Below are 14,204 nucleotides of genomic sequence, written 5' to 3'. Positions count from 1 at the left end.
ACCTCAAAATGAGAAATATTAGATATTTAGACTAGATTTAAGATGATTTCTCTCGTTAAGATGTCATTTTTTTGCATTGTATGTTGACAGTGTTCTTTCAGTGTTCTCCGATCTCCAGCAGGTAGAGCAGCTAGAGCGGAGCTGCAGGTTGATTCTGCACAGATTGGGCTGCGCTAATCCCACACTGAGGCCCAAAGCAGACTGCATAACCTTGTTTTGATGGCAGGGGGATTGTGGGAGATTGAATTTGACGTTGCAATTGTGTCTCGTCTCACAGATCTGGAGAGGATGATGGAGCTGAGCTGGCAGATCAGAAACCCATGTAAGTGAAAGAATGCATGGCTGAAGGAGGCCCACAGCAGAATTTGGTCTGTATTGAATCTGTGGGTCACATCGAGGGCCGCAGTGCAGCTTTGTTATTAGAATATTTCTGTTATAGTACTGTATGTATAACACTGTATGAAGGTCATCACTGTTGTATAAACTCCATTGGGATTTACACCTTTTGAAAACACCAGATGAGCCAATACCAGCTTCCAAATGGCATTTTTAAAGTTCACTCCTCAGTACATGCAGAACGTACAAGGAAACCACACTGTGAAAGCAGCCTGTTATTTACCCTTGTGTTGTGTTCAGGTCTGTGGGACCCATTTTCAATGTTTACCAAAAGAAAAAATGATGTGATTTATTATTATTTCAACCTCAGATTCTTGTCCTTTGCTAATTTTCTGTGAAGAACATATAAAATAACTCATTTTCGGTCTTCACACTGTTCACCCCCCACACACTTATATTACACATGTGGTGTTGGGTGAACCTGCGGGGAGTAAAAGTGTGGAGGTGCTGTGTCCTTCACTCTGTTCTCCTACATGGCCTGCTGTTAGTGTGTGTGTCTGTATATGTGTGTGTGTGTCTGTGTGTGTGTGTGTGTGTGTGTGTGTGTGTGTGAGTGTGTGTGTGAGGATGGAAAACATGGACAGGCTGCTGACTGGCTACAGCTGCTAAAGGAGAACCCTACGCTGGACATTTGTGATATTTTAAACATCTGATATTTTTACAGAAATTGTTATGGCTGTATTGATTTAATAAACAATAATGTGGTGGGTCCACCAGACCACTGAGTAACAAACACTTCAACACCACACAAGGGTTAAATGCTAAATATTATAATGTAATTATCTATTTACACTAATTCGTTGAGAAGTTATCTGCTTCAAGATTTGCTCTCCACTTTTGAAATAGAGGCATCACTCTGGATATTATAGTTTATTAAAACTTAATGAACTCTGTTCATCCCTCTGTGTGTGTTTCTCTCGGTGTGCAGTGATTGGTCTGCGGTCTGAAGGCTGGCAGGTGGACGTGTCGGAGCAGGGGGCCGTTCGGTTGTGGCTGCAGACCGAGCCTCTGTCCAGCACTGCTGAACTGCGCATGATCCTCAATGACAGAGAGATATCCAGCACACCAGTAATAATACACAAATCATGAGCTCTGTATTCAGAGTTAACTGATATTTGCCATATTCACTGGTCTACAGTACATTCAGTAATACAGTAATTCACTGTGGAGTAGAGTTCTAATGCTGTGTGTCCGTCTGCAGGCTCGTAAGATCAGCTTCGACAGGCCGAACGGTCTGGTGGAGATCGTGTTTGACCAGCTTTCCAAAGAGGACGAGGGCTCATACACAGCTCAGCTGAAGGACGGCCGGGCCAAAAACCAGTTCACCCTCGTCCTAGTGGACGAGAGTATGTTCAGATTGTTCTCATTGATTCTCTCTTTAGGACCCCCATGGTGTAAACGCCTCAAAATGTGTCTGCGTGCATTTTATATGCATTATCTCTCACTTGCAGAAAGAAAACAGCCATGTTTTTGTCATAGTTTGACTGAAAAAAGGCAGAACAGGATGTAAATGTGAATGTAATTCATATAAATAATTATGTATCATGTAGGAAAACAGCAACTCATCTTCTCAGGGTTAAAAATTAAACAGCTCAGTGGTCAAAACTGAGCTTCCCCTGAACTTACACACAGCAATATTAGCACAAATCCTCAAATAAAACTGGTCTGTTAGTTGCAGCTATAACTGATTGAGGCTTTATAAGCTGATCACACAGTTGAATCCCCAGTGTTGAATGAAATTGTACAGTGTTCCTTTGTGTTTGGCTGGGTTTTAATTCAACGCTGAGGATTTTGCTGTGTGATCAAAGTTCACTGTCAGTTTCAACACTGACATTTGTGCAGATTTAGTCCTGACCTGCTCTTTTCTTTTTGATCTGATCATTTGGCAGAGTTCAAGCAAACCCTGGCCAAATCGCAGGCCAAAAGACGGGACTGGAAGAGGCGGGCAGGTGAGTGTCCGAGAGCTCGAGACCCCGTCACTGCCAGGGTTACCAGATAGTTAAAAACTTGGCTAGATGCATTTCAGTTAGGCAGCATTCTGGCCCCTAATACTACACGCTTAAAAAGACAGTTCTTCAAGGGTTCTTTAGTAAAGAAAACGGTTCTATATAGAAAAATGAACACTCAGAAAAACCCTTTGCATGATTAAAGGGTTCTTTGCATCATTAATGCATCATCAGTTCTTCAGATTGATGGAGAATGTGTTTTATATGGTTTTATATAGAACTAAAAAAGGTTCTTCTGTTGTTACAGGCTTGACATCGTAACAATAGAAGAACCCTTTTGGGTGCTATATAGAACCCTTTTCAAAAGAACCATCTACAGCACATTCTCCATCAATCTAAAGAACACTTTAATGATGCCAAGAACCATGCAAAGGATTCTTTGAGTGTTCATGGTTCTGTATAGAACTTTTTTGAAAAGGGTTCCACATAGCACCAAAAAGCGTTATTCTAATGTTACAGGCTTGACATCGTAAATATAGAAGAACCCTTCTGGGTGCTATATAGAACCCTTTACAAAAAAGTTCTATATAGAACCATCTACAGCACATTCTCCATCAATCTGAAGTGCTCTTTAATGATACAAAGAACCCTTTAATCATGCAAAGTGTTCTTTGAGTGTTCATGGTTCTATATAGAACCACTTTCTTTACTAAAGAACCCTTGAAGAACCGTCTTTTTCGTGTAGAGTATATTGCTTTTACAACAGTAATAAACTGTTCGTAGTTGTGCACTAAATGGGTGTAATAATGTATCGTATTGTGTTATATTGTGTTGTCATGGTGAGGTCACAGCTAGCACCTCTTAACATTCCAGTCTTATTACATACTAAGGCTTATAATTCATTAACTACAGGGATTTCAGTGCAAACAAATAGAGCTTTTCTTAGGTTATAGAAGTGTGTAATAAAACTTGGGCCCCAAATGAGAAAACTGATACCAAACTGAGACCCGAGTGGAAAATTACTACTAAACTATAAGGCTGGGAAATCGCTCAGCAATGCAGGCAGTGTTCCCTCCCCTTTCTACTTCATGTTTGTCCTGTCAATAGCACATTAGTTGGACTGATTCACATGTTTTGATTGGTTTAATGTGTAATATGTGAGTATTTGGGTCTACACTGTTAGAAATAAAGGTTCTGTCCAGGTACATTTTTCTTCGTCAAGGTACAAACAATGTAAATGTTCCCTCAAAGGTACAACAGTGGTTTTAAGGTCTGATTGTGAAGAAATAAGTTTTTCCAGGTGAAAAGTTCGTATTTGTACCTTTTCATAATCGAATGTTTTAAAACAGAACAGTAAAATAAAAGCCTGGAGACGTGACGGGGTGTGTGGAGTCAGTACAGCTTAGAAAATATCATTTCAGTGGATTATGGTTCAGTTATGTTCCCTGGCTGAAGGTACTGAGATGGACCCTTGAGGGGACCACCCCAGTGACAAGAGGGGCACTGCCCCAGTGACAGTTTCATCATATATATATATTTTCTGACAGTGTATATCAGCTTGTACTGCATACTTTCAGACAGCTGTATATAATAAAGGATGTGGCTGTTAATGCACTGGAAACTTCACATCAAGTCCAATGTGTCTAAGTAGTACACTCTCAGAAATAAAGGTACTAAACTGTCACTGGGGTGGTTCCCTCAAGGGTCCATCTCAGTACCTTTAGTCAGGGAACATAACTGACTAACATAACATGACTTAACATAACATAACATGACTTTTATTTTACTGTTCTGTTTTAAAACATTCAGTTATGAAAAGGTACAAATACGAACTTTTCACTTGGAAAAACTTATTTAAGGTTCACAATCAGACCTTTAAACCACTGTAGTACCATTGAGGGAACATTTTCATTGTTTGTACCTTGATGAACAAAAAAGTGCACCTGCACTGAACCTTTATTTCCAACAGTGAAACGGTGATGAATGAAACTTCGTTATTAGCCTGTTGATTAAAACATCAGCAACACAGAAAAACAACATTAATATGCCTCCTGAAAAAGGAAGAATGGAGGTGGTGGAGAAAAAAAGCATGATTTTTAACACAGTCCAGCCAAAAGCATATCAGTTTGGTGCAAAAACACCCAATCTGGCAACCCTGGTTGCTGCACAAATGAGGGCAGCTGAGCACCAACCCCGCAGAGGCAGAAATCAGACCAAAGCACAAAGTTAATATGCAGTTCAGGCCTGAGGAGTGTGCCTTCTAAATGTATTCCATTAGAGATTAGCTGATTAAAATTGTAATACAGTAATGTAAAGGATTACCCATCAGTCTCTGTAATGTAATCTGGTCACATTTCATTAAATGTGAATTAGTTTCCACTTTAAGGCTATGTATTAAGAATAAAATGTGCTGTTATGAGTTCATCCACTGGCAGCCGTCCCGCTATCACAGTGCGACACATTTTAATGCTCATTTGAGATTTCTTTTATTCATATTTTCATATTTCTAACCTTCTCATTCCAGTAGAAAACCGAAATGGTGATATTAGGTGTTATCAGAACATGTGGCAGGGCTGATTCAGGAAATATTAAATGCAAATGCACTACTGCCTATAAACTAGTGTGTGGGATAGCTACAACAAAATGCTAAATGCTCCATGATGTACTTTGTTTTTCCTCTAAAGGGCCCCACTTTGAGGAGTTTTTGTCCTGGACTGTGACGGAGGACTGTGAGATGATTATGAAATGCAAGGTCATGGTGCTATTGATTTGCTGCATGCACATTTGAACACATTCATTTCGTACCTGGGGCTTTAATATAGAGGCCGCAAAGTGGTGTTGAGGTCATTTCCACTTCAAATAGGCAGTAGCCAATTCGGTCAACTGGCAATTAAGTCTTTAATGAAATTCACTAATACTAGTGTAAATATGAAGGAATTAACATCTCACAGCATGATTTTTACTTATTAATACTAATTTAATTAGCCTTGAATTGAATCTCTTTTCTGAATTGTACAGAACTGTGCAAAAGTCAGATACTACCTTTTGTTTTTTTCATTTCTAGTCACAAGTTATTAATTTTCAGGGGATATTTCTGAGAATATTAGATATAAGATAATCTATTTGCGTAATGGGGGTGGGGGGGGGGTCAGCATGAAAAACCAGCAGTTTCCAAAAACTGAAGTTCAGAAACTGATTAAAAGCTGTAGAGAAAACAGGCCTCCTAACAACCACCTGGAAGAGCTGGTAGATACCAAAACTGCCCCCATCAGATAAACAGCTCTTAAAGCTTTCATCTCTGAGAGAGAGGAGAAAATCAAGCTGCTTCAGATCTGAAAACATCCACAGGTGTTTCTGTCCATCCTTCCACTGTGAGAAGACGACTCAGCGCTGTGGGTCTGAAAGGATGTGTAGCTGTTCAAGAAGAACCTCACTGAGAAAAGGAGACGGACACATCAAACAAAGAAGCTGAACGATGGACTGACCACCCCAGAGTCCAGACCTCAACACCACTGAATGTGTTTGATTACTTCAGAAAATGATCAACCAGCTTCTAAGACTGAACTTTGGAGGTGTGTCTGCAGATTCTTTGAGGAGCTGAAAGTGAGCCTCCTGAAAGAATGGAAGCTGGAATAAAGGGAAAGAGTGACTCACTGAACACTCAGACAGCTGAGATTAGATTTAGTCGTCAAATGACTTTTGCACAGTACTATGATTAATTGATGGCCTCATTCCCAAAGTGTGTATTATTCTAATATTCCTGATGTACATAAATACCTCTGCCAGATTATGATAATCACAGACAAAAACTGATCCTGGATCAGCTTTTCTTCCCTTCACAAACGCAGGTGACGAATGTGAGCAAGGACACAAAGCTGAAATGGTTTAAAGATGGTATGGAGATCACGAAGGCTGTGTTAGAGCCATCTGGAGTCAGCACTTTTACTGTGCCTCAGGTACCTGCCTCAAACTGACTCACAACTACTAGCATAGATGAACTATAGCCCAGCTAACCTTGCTAATAATATATGAAAACTAGTGAAGGTGAAATAGCATAATGATCATAGTACTGCATTTAATTTACTTGACTTAAATGTATACATTATTTACACAACAATAAAATATGTAACATTCACACAATTACTGCCCAAGCCTAGTAAATTAAAAGACAAAACTGTGTTGATTTATGTGACAATTGTGCACACGTTTGACTCGGTGCCTTTATTTTACTGTGCGTTAATCTAATCTAATCCATTCAGTTACACTAACATTGCTGAGAGGAAGATGTTTGCTGTTCTAAAACTATATTTATACCATGATCCTGTTTGATTCGGCTTTAAAGGTGACAAAGAAAGAAGCCGGCGTGTACAGGGCTGTGGTTTCTGACAGCAGAGGAGAGGACGAGAGCATATTGGAGTTACTGGACACAGGTGAGAGATTAGAAAGAAATATGGCTTCTGCTTCTAAACTGGCTTTAACAGTCAGCTTACAGTTACATTACAAACACCATATTAGACATGTATATATCACTAACTGGCCACTTTGTCAGAAACACCTACCTTGTGCCTCCACTAACTGGCCACTTTATTGAAAACACCTACCTTGTGGGTCCAGTAACTGGCCACTTTATTAGAAACACCTACCTTGTGCTTCCACTAACTGGCCACTTTATTAGAAACAAAAAGCTTGCACTTTTTTTCACTGGCCACTTTATTAGAAACACCAACCTTGTATTTCCACTAACTGGCCACTTTATTAGAAACACCTACCTTGTGCTTCCACTACCTGGCCATTTTATTGGAAACACCTACCTTGTGCTTCCAATAGCTGGCCACTTTATTGAAAACACCTACCTTGTGTTTCCACTATCTGGCCACTATATTGGAAACACCTACCTTGTGTTTCCACTATCTGGCCACTTTATTGGAAACACCTGCCTTGTGCTTCCACTAAATGGCCACTTTATTAGAAACACATACCTTGTATTTCCACTAACTGGCCACTTTATTAGAAACACCAAGCTTGTACTTCTACTCACTGGCCGCTTTATTAGAAACACCAACCTTGTACTTCCATTAACTGGCCACTTTACTGAAAACACCTACCTTGTATTTCCACAAACTGTCCACTTTATTGGAAACACCTACCTTGTGTTTCCACTAACTGGCCACTTTTTTAGAAACAGCTGCTTTGTCACTGTTGATCCTACAAATGACTTGTAGTGAAATATTTGGCTTAAACTGCACCAAGAAACACTGCATACAGCACAGATTGTCATCAGCCATCAGCAGACAATCATAATGCTTGTAATTACTGAATACATTCACATTGTGAAATTCAAATCTATTCATTTTTGCAATTGTTTCCTTTTAATTATCTTTTCAGAGTTTGACAAGCTGATGCAGCGGCTGAGCAAACAGTGCGGTAGGTTCACAAGAAACCAGAGAGCCTCTCACATCAGCTTTAACACTGAGCTTCATGCTTTTTTTATAAAGCAATGACTGTGGCTCTGCTGCCTGAGTTGAACCCGCCCCCATCCCCCTCCCCCCCGGTCCTCTGTCTGATCTACAGCTCTCTCTGCTGGTCCCCTGGGGATCCAGTGCACAGCGACGGGCTTCAAACTCTACTGCTCTCTGAAGTACTATCTGAGCTACATGAAGACTAGTTGGTACTTCAAGTGAGTTCCTTTTGTCCAGAGATCCAGCTCCAGGCACTCAGAGCAGAGTGCTGCTGGTTTGTGTGGCTTCACAAAGCAAGCGTTTGATTTTTAGCCCAGTGCAGACAAGAAAAATCTGTTTTAGTGAGACAAAACTACAAACCAAAGCCTCTATTTTTTGTACAGTGCTAATAAATCTGTTCAAGTATTCAAATGAAAATGACTGATAAACAAGGATAACCTTGCTAATAAGCACTACAAGTCAAAAGTCACCCAAATCTTTTGCGTAAATACATCTCCAAAACTTCTCTCAACCCACTCAAACTGCATTCAGGTGTTCATTAAGATCACACAGACGTATCGATGTGGTTTAGGATGGAGTATGACTTACTGTGAGCTATAAAAATGAACAAAAGTCAATGAGTGTGTTTATATGCACTTAATAATCCGCAGCTGCAGAAAATCTGATTTTGTCAGTAATCCGATCATCGCGTTTACATGCACTTGGGTAATCAGATAATGGGGAAACTCCAGGTCTACATGAGTCAGACAGTAATCAGATTTATGCTTTACAACCAGCCAATAAACTCACAGAAGAAGACGTGAACATAAAGTAAAACTCAAGCTTCATACCGTGGCTTTAAAAAAAAAAACATCGAGCCACTTTACCTGAAAATATGAACATACATCATCTAGAAGATGAAGAAAATTTAAATCCTTCATTTCGTCAAGCATGTATTTGGTTTCAGCGTCGCGCCTAAAGTGTTTTTCTGCGTCTCGCGGCGACGCTGCCTGCTTATTTCCGGTACCACCATCTGTTTTCACACATGCGCAGACTGAGAAATCCGAAAGAAATCAGAGTAAGAGTTCATATGCACTGAGAAATCTGATTACTGAGCTAAAGTCCAGTTCTCTTTATCGGATTTCTTAATCGTATTTCTAGATCAGAGTATGCTGTTTACACAACCATTTGAATAATCAGATAACTGCAGAAATCCGATTATGATCAGATTATTGAGTGCATGTAAACTCACTCACTGTGTAGCTGAATTTGGCCGCACTGGGCAGCCACATTTACAGCAGGTGTTGTGGCGAATTCCAGCTCGTCTTCGTGTGCACACATCATGTTAACGCTACAGATTACATTCACATACTGTTAACCCTGTATGTTTTAACTGAAGATATGTGTTTATGAATAGAAACAACTGAAACTGTAAATGTAATTTGGCGTGCACACCCGGGGGAGTTGGATTCTGCAAGGGAGTCTTAATTTGGCACAACACCTGGCCGCCCACGGTGTTCAGCTACATGGTTAAGTTTTATTTGTTTTAATTCTTCACAGTAAGTCATACTGTGTCCTAAACCACATCAACAAATCTGAGCCACCTTAGTGAAGAGCTGGAAGTTTTCTTACAGAAAAGATTTGGGTGACTACTGACTTAACATTAGCCTCATAACACCAGCACTAAGCTACAGAACAGAAATCAGACACCAAACATGTCTTGGCAGATTGACCATGATGTCCAAATTATATTTTACACTAACACCTTCCTTTAGTGATCTTTTAATGTGTGACAGAGAGAAGAGGATCGATCAGGAGGAGAGGACCAAGCCTGGCAGCAGTATGCAGAAGGTCTGGATCGAGATATTCAACCCCACTGAAAACGACAAAGGGAAGTATACCCTGGAGATGTTCGATGGCCAGGAGACACATAAACGCGTTCTGGATCTGTCTGGACAAGGTACAGCCGTGTGCTGTTACACATCACAGTCAGCCTGAGAGCGACACAGTGACATCAGACCTTCCCAGTGGGGTTTTAGTACGACATGGGGAGAAAAGACAATACTAACCAACCATGGAGTCTTCAAAATTGATTAACCCCTTGCGTAATTGACAAACCTGTAAGAAACCACTGTAGATGCCACAGAACAAACACACAGGGGTTCTAGTGATGTCACAGGACAAACTGTAGGATAATCACACAACAATCTTGGTGATGCCAGAGCACAAATCCATAGAAATCCTGTAGACGCCCACAGGACATGCCTAGAAATCCTAATGATGCCATAATGATGACAAATTGTAATCATATGACAATCACACACAAATTCCAATGATGTCATAATAAAATTTTGTACAAATTCTACTGATGCCATAATAAAATCGCACACAAATTCTAGTGGTCATAATAAAATCTTACACAAATTCTAGTGGTCATAATAAAATCGCACACAAATTCTAGTGATGTCATAATAAAATTGAACACAAATTCTAGTGATGTCAGAATAAAATTATACACAAATTCTAGTGATGTCATAATAAAATTATACACAAATTCTAGTGATGTCATAATAAAATCGCACACAAAATATAGTGATGTCATAATAAAATCGCACACAAATTCTAGTGATGTCATAATAAAATCTTACACAAATTCTACTGATGCCAAAATAAAATTGCACACAAATTCTAGATGTCATAATAAAATTGCACACATTCTAGTGATGTCATAATAAAATCTTACACAAATTCTAGTGGTCATAATAAAATCGCACACAAATTCTAGTGATGTCATAATAAAATATTACACAAATTCTAGTGATAGTCATAAAATCGCACACAAATTCTAGTGATGTCATAATAAAATATTACACAAATTCTAGTGATAGTCATAAAATCGCACACAAATTCTAGTGATAGTCATAAAATATTACACAAATTCTAGTGATAGTCATAAAATCACACACAAATTCTAGTGATGTCATAATAAAATCACACAAATTCTAGTGGTCATAATAAAATGTTACATAAATTCTAGACACACACAGGACATGCATAGAAATCCTAGCGATGCTGTAGGACAATCACACAGAAACTGAAGTGATGAAATAGAACAAATGCATACAAACTCTAATGGTGGCACATGACAACTGCACAAAAAAATCTGCTTAGATTGCTTAGAAGTCCTAGTGATGCCATGTGAAAATTTCACACAAATTCTAGTGACGCTGTAGGACAGATAAAAATTCTTTACAGTAGACACCACAGAGGCCATGCTTAGAAACTGTATAGATGCCATAGGACACATGTATAGAAATCCACACCACTAACACATCACTATCACCATCACCAGGCCAGAAAGCAGCATGCCTTGGAAAAAAAAAAACTGACTGGCAACAGCCCCATCTGGTGGACAGAAAAAAGCTGGGCTTTTTGAAGTCAGCTGACGTCTAACACCTCAAACCTCAGCTTACAATCTACAAATGCTAGATGCTGCATGTTCTCCACTCTACTTTTACATGGGAGTCATGTGCGGTGACACAGGGCTCAATCGCTTGCATGGATTTTTTTTTTTTATTACCAAGGATTAGAAACAGCATAGCAGATTTGGATTAGTGTATCTGTGCTGTACATGTTCTGAGGTGTTTTCAAATGTCTCATCTCTGTGCTCTGTTTTCTCTGAAGCCTTTGCAGATGCTCTACTGGAATACCAGAGGCTGAAGTAAGTGTCATTTGGGCAAATCCTTTTGCACACTAATCTGTCATATTATTATGATTAATAATTCAAGATCTCAAGGTAAATTATGAGGATTTTATTGTGTTTGCAGGTAGTAATATGATTTACGTATAATACCTTTTTCACTTATTCCCTTTTCCGCAGACAAGTGGCGATTGCTGAGAAAAGTAAGTATTCGTTTAAGGGAATGAGATGCCATAGGACAAACGCATGGCAATACAAACAAACAGAAGTGTTATGCTCAGAGTAGGACAAACACAAAGCAGCCACCACAGGAGAATATAGATATAGACATCCTATACGACACCACAGGACAAAGTCATACAGCGCTGCTTGAAGGTTTGTGAACCCTTTATCATTTTGTAAATTTCTACATAAATGTGGCTTAAAATATCATCAGATCTTTCTTTTAACTCATAACAATAGATAAAGAGAACCTAGTAAAACATATAACACAATAACTATATAGTTTTTATATACTTTTTTTATATACCTTTAACAGCAGTGACTTCAACCAAACAGTTCTTGTAACTGTTTTGAGCCCTGAACATTGACTTGGAGGAACCTTGGCCCGTTCCTCCTTACAGAACTGCTTCTACTCTGTTGTGTTGGTGGGCTTTCTTGCAGGAGCGCCACACTTTAGGTTCTGCCTCAACATTTCTGTCAGATTAAAGTCTGGATTTTGACTCAGCCATTCCAAAATGCAACACTTCTTCTGCTTTAACCATTCTACGTGTTTGTCATCACAGGATAAACACTTAGAAATCCTATAAACACCACAGGATAAACACTTAGAAATCCTATAAACACCACAGGATAAACACTTAGAAATCCTATAAACACCACAGGACAAACACTTAGAAACCCTATAAACACCACAGGATAAACACTTAGAAATCCTATAAACACCACAGGATAAACACATAGAAATCCTATAAACACCACAGGACAAACACGTAGAACTCCTATAAACACGCCAGGACAAACACGTAGAAATCCTATAAACACTACAGGACAAACACATAAACATCCTATAAACACCACAGGACAAACACATAGAAATCCTACAAACACCACAGGATGAACACAAAGAAATCCTATAAACACCACAGGACAAACACATAAAAATCTTTTAAACACCACAGGACAAACACTTAGAAATCCTATAAACACCACAGGACAAACACTTAGAAATCCGATAAACACCACAGGACAAACATATAGAAATCCTATAAACACCACAGGACAAACATTGGAAATCCTATAAACACCACAGGACAAACACATAAAAATCATATAAACACCACAGGACAAACACATAGAACCCCTATAAACACCACAGGACAAACACATAGAAATCCTATAAACACCACAGGACAAACACATAAAAATCCTATAAACACCACAGGACAAACACATAGAACTCCTACAAAACACCACAGGACAAACACGTAGAAATCCTATAAACACCACAGGATAAACATAAAAATCCTATAAACACCACAGGACAAACAAATAAATATCCTAGTGACTTCATAGGACAAAGACATGGAAATTCTATAGACACTGCAGGACAAACATGTAGAAATCCAATGGACACCAAAATACAAACACTTAGAAATCCTATAAACACCACAGGACAAACACATAGAAATCCTATAAACACCACACGACAAACACAAAGAAATCCTATAAACACCACAGGACAAACACATAGAAATCCTATAAACACCACAGGACAAACACTTAGAAATCTGATAAACACCACAGGACAAACATATAGAAATCCTATAAACACCACAGGACAAACACGTAGAACTCCTATAAACACGCCAGGACAAACACATAGAAATCCTATAAACACTACAGGACAAACACATAAACATCCTATAAACACCACAGGACAAACACATAGAAATCCTATAAACACGCCAGGACAAACACATAGAAATCCTATAAACACTACAGGACAAACACAAAAACATCCTATAAACACCACAGGACAAACACATAGAAATCCTATAAACACCACAGGACGAACACAAAGAAATCCTATAAACACCACAGGACGAACACAAAGAAATCCTATAAACACCACAGGACAAACACATGAAAATCTTTTAAACACCACAGGACAAACACTTAGAAATCCTATAAACACCACAGGACAAACACTTAGAAATCCGATAAACACCACAGGACAAACATATAGAAATCCTATAAACACCACAGGACAAACATTGGAAATCCTATAAACACCACAGGACAAACACATAAAAATCATATAAACACCACAGGACAAACACATAGAAATCCTATAAACACCACAGGACAAACACATAAAAATCCTATAAACACCACAGGACAAACACATAGAACTCCTACAAAACACCACAGGACAAACACGTAGAAATCCTATAAACACCACAGGATAAACATAAAAATACTATAAACACCAAAGGACAAACAAATAAATATCCTAGTGACTTCATAGGACAAAGACATGGAAATTCTATAGACACTGCAGGACAAACATGTAGAAATCCAATGGGCACCAAAGTACAAACACTTAGAAATCCTATAAACTCCACAGGACAAACAGAAAGAAATCCTATAAACTCCACAGGACAAACAGAAAGAAATCCTATAAACACCACAGGACAAACTAATAAATATCCTAGTGACTTC

General features: G+C 38.9%; 1 protein-coding gene across 1 annotated transcript in view; it reads left to right on the top strand.

Annotated features, from left to right (window-relative positions):
- Positions 1-14,204, top strand: part of myom3 (myomesin 3) — a 100,215-nt gene that overhangs the window by 84,222 nt on the left and 1,789 nt on the right. Inside the window, exons 24-35 of the mRNA XM_036558362.1 lie at positions 278-322; positions 1,325-1,464; positions 1,598-1,742; positions 2,286-2,345; positions 5,027-5,094; positions 6,191-6,298; positions 6,685-6,772; positions 7,728-7,766; positions 7,914-8,019; positions 9,577-9,740; positions 11,465-11,501; positions 11,661-11,683. Of these exons, the coding sequence (XP_036414255.1) occupies positions 278-322; positions 1,325-1,464; positions 1,598-1,742; positions 2,286-2,345; positions 5,027-5,094; positions 6,191-6,298; positions 6,685-6,772; positions 7,728-7,766; positions 7,914-8,019; positions 9,577-9,740; positions 11,465-11,501; positions 11,661-11,683 (1,023 nt within the window). The remainder of the gene's footprint in view (positions 1-277; positions 323-1,324; positions 1,465-1,597; positions 1,743-2,285; positions 2,346-5,026; positions 5,095-6,190; positions 6,299-6,684; positions 6,773-7,727; positions 7,767-7,913; positions 8,020-9,576; positions 9,741-11,464; positions 11,502-11,660; positions 11,684-14,204) is intronic.

The sequence above is a fragment of the Colossoma macropomum genome, unplaced genomic scaffold (genome assembly GCF_904425465.1).
Source record: "Colossoma macropomum unplaced genomic scaffold, Colossoma_macropomum, whole genome shotgun sequence".
Taxonomy (NCBI): domain Eukaryota; kingdom Metazoa; phylum Chordata; class Actinopteri; order Characiformes; family Serrasalmidae; genus Colossoma; species Colossoma macropomum.
The sequence above is the reverse complement of the archived record's forward strand: the minus strand, read 5'-3'. Positions and strand labels throughout refer to the sequence as shown.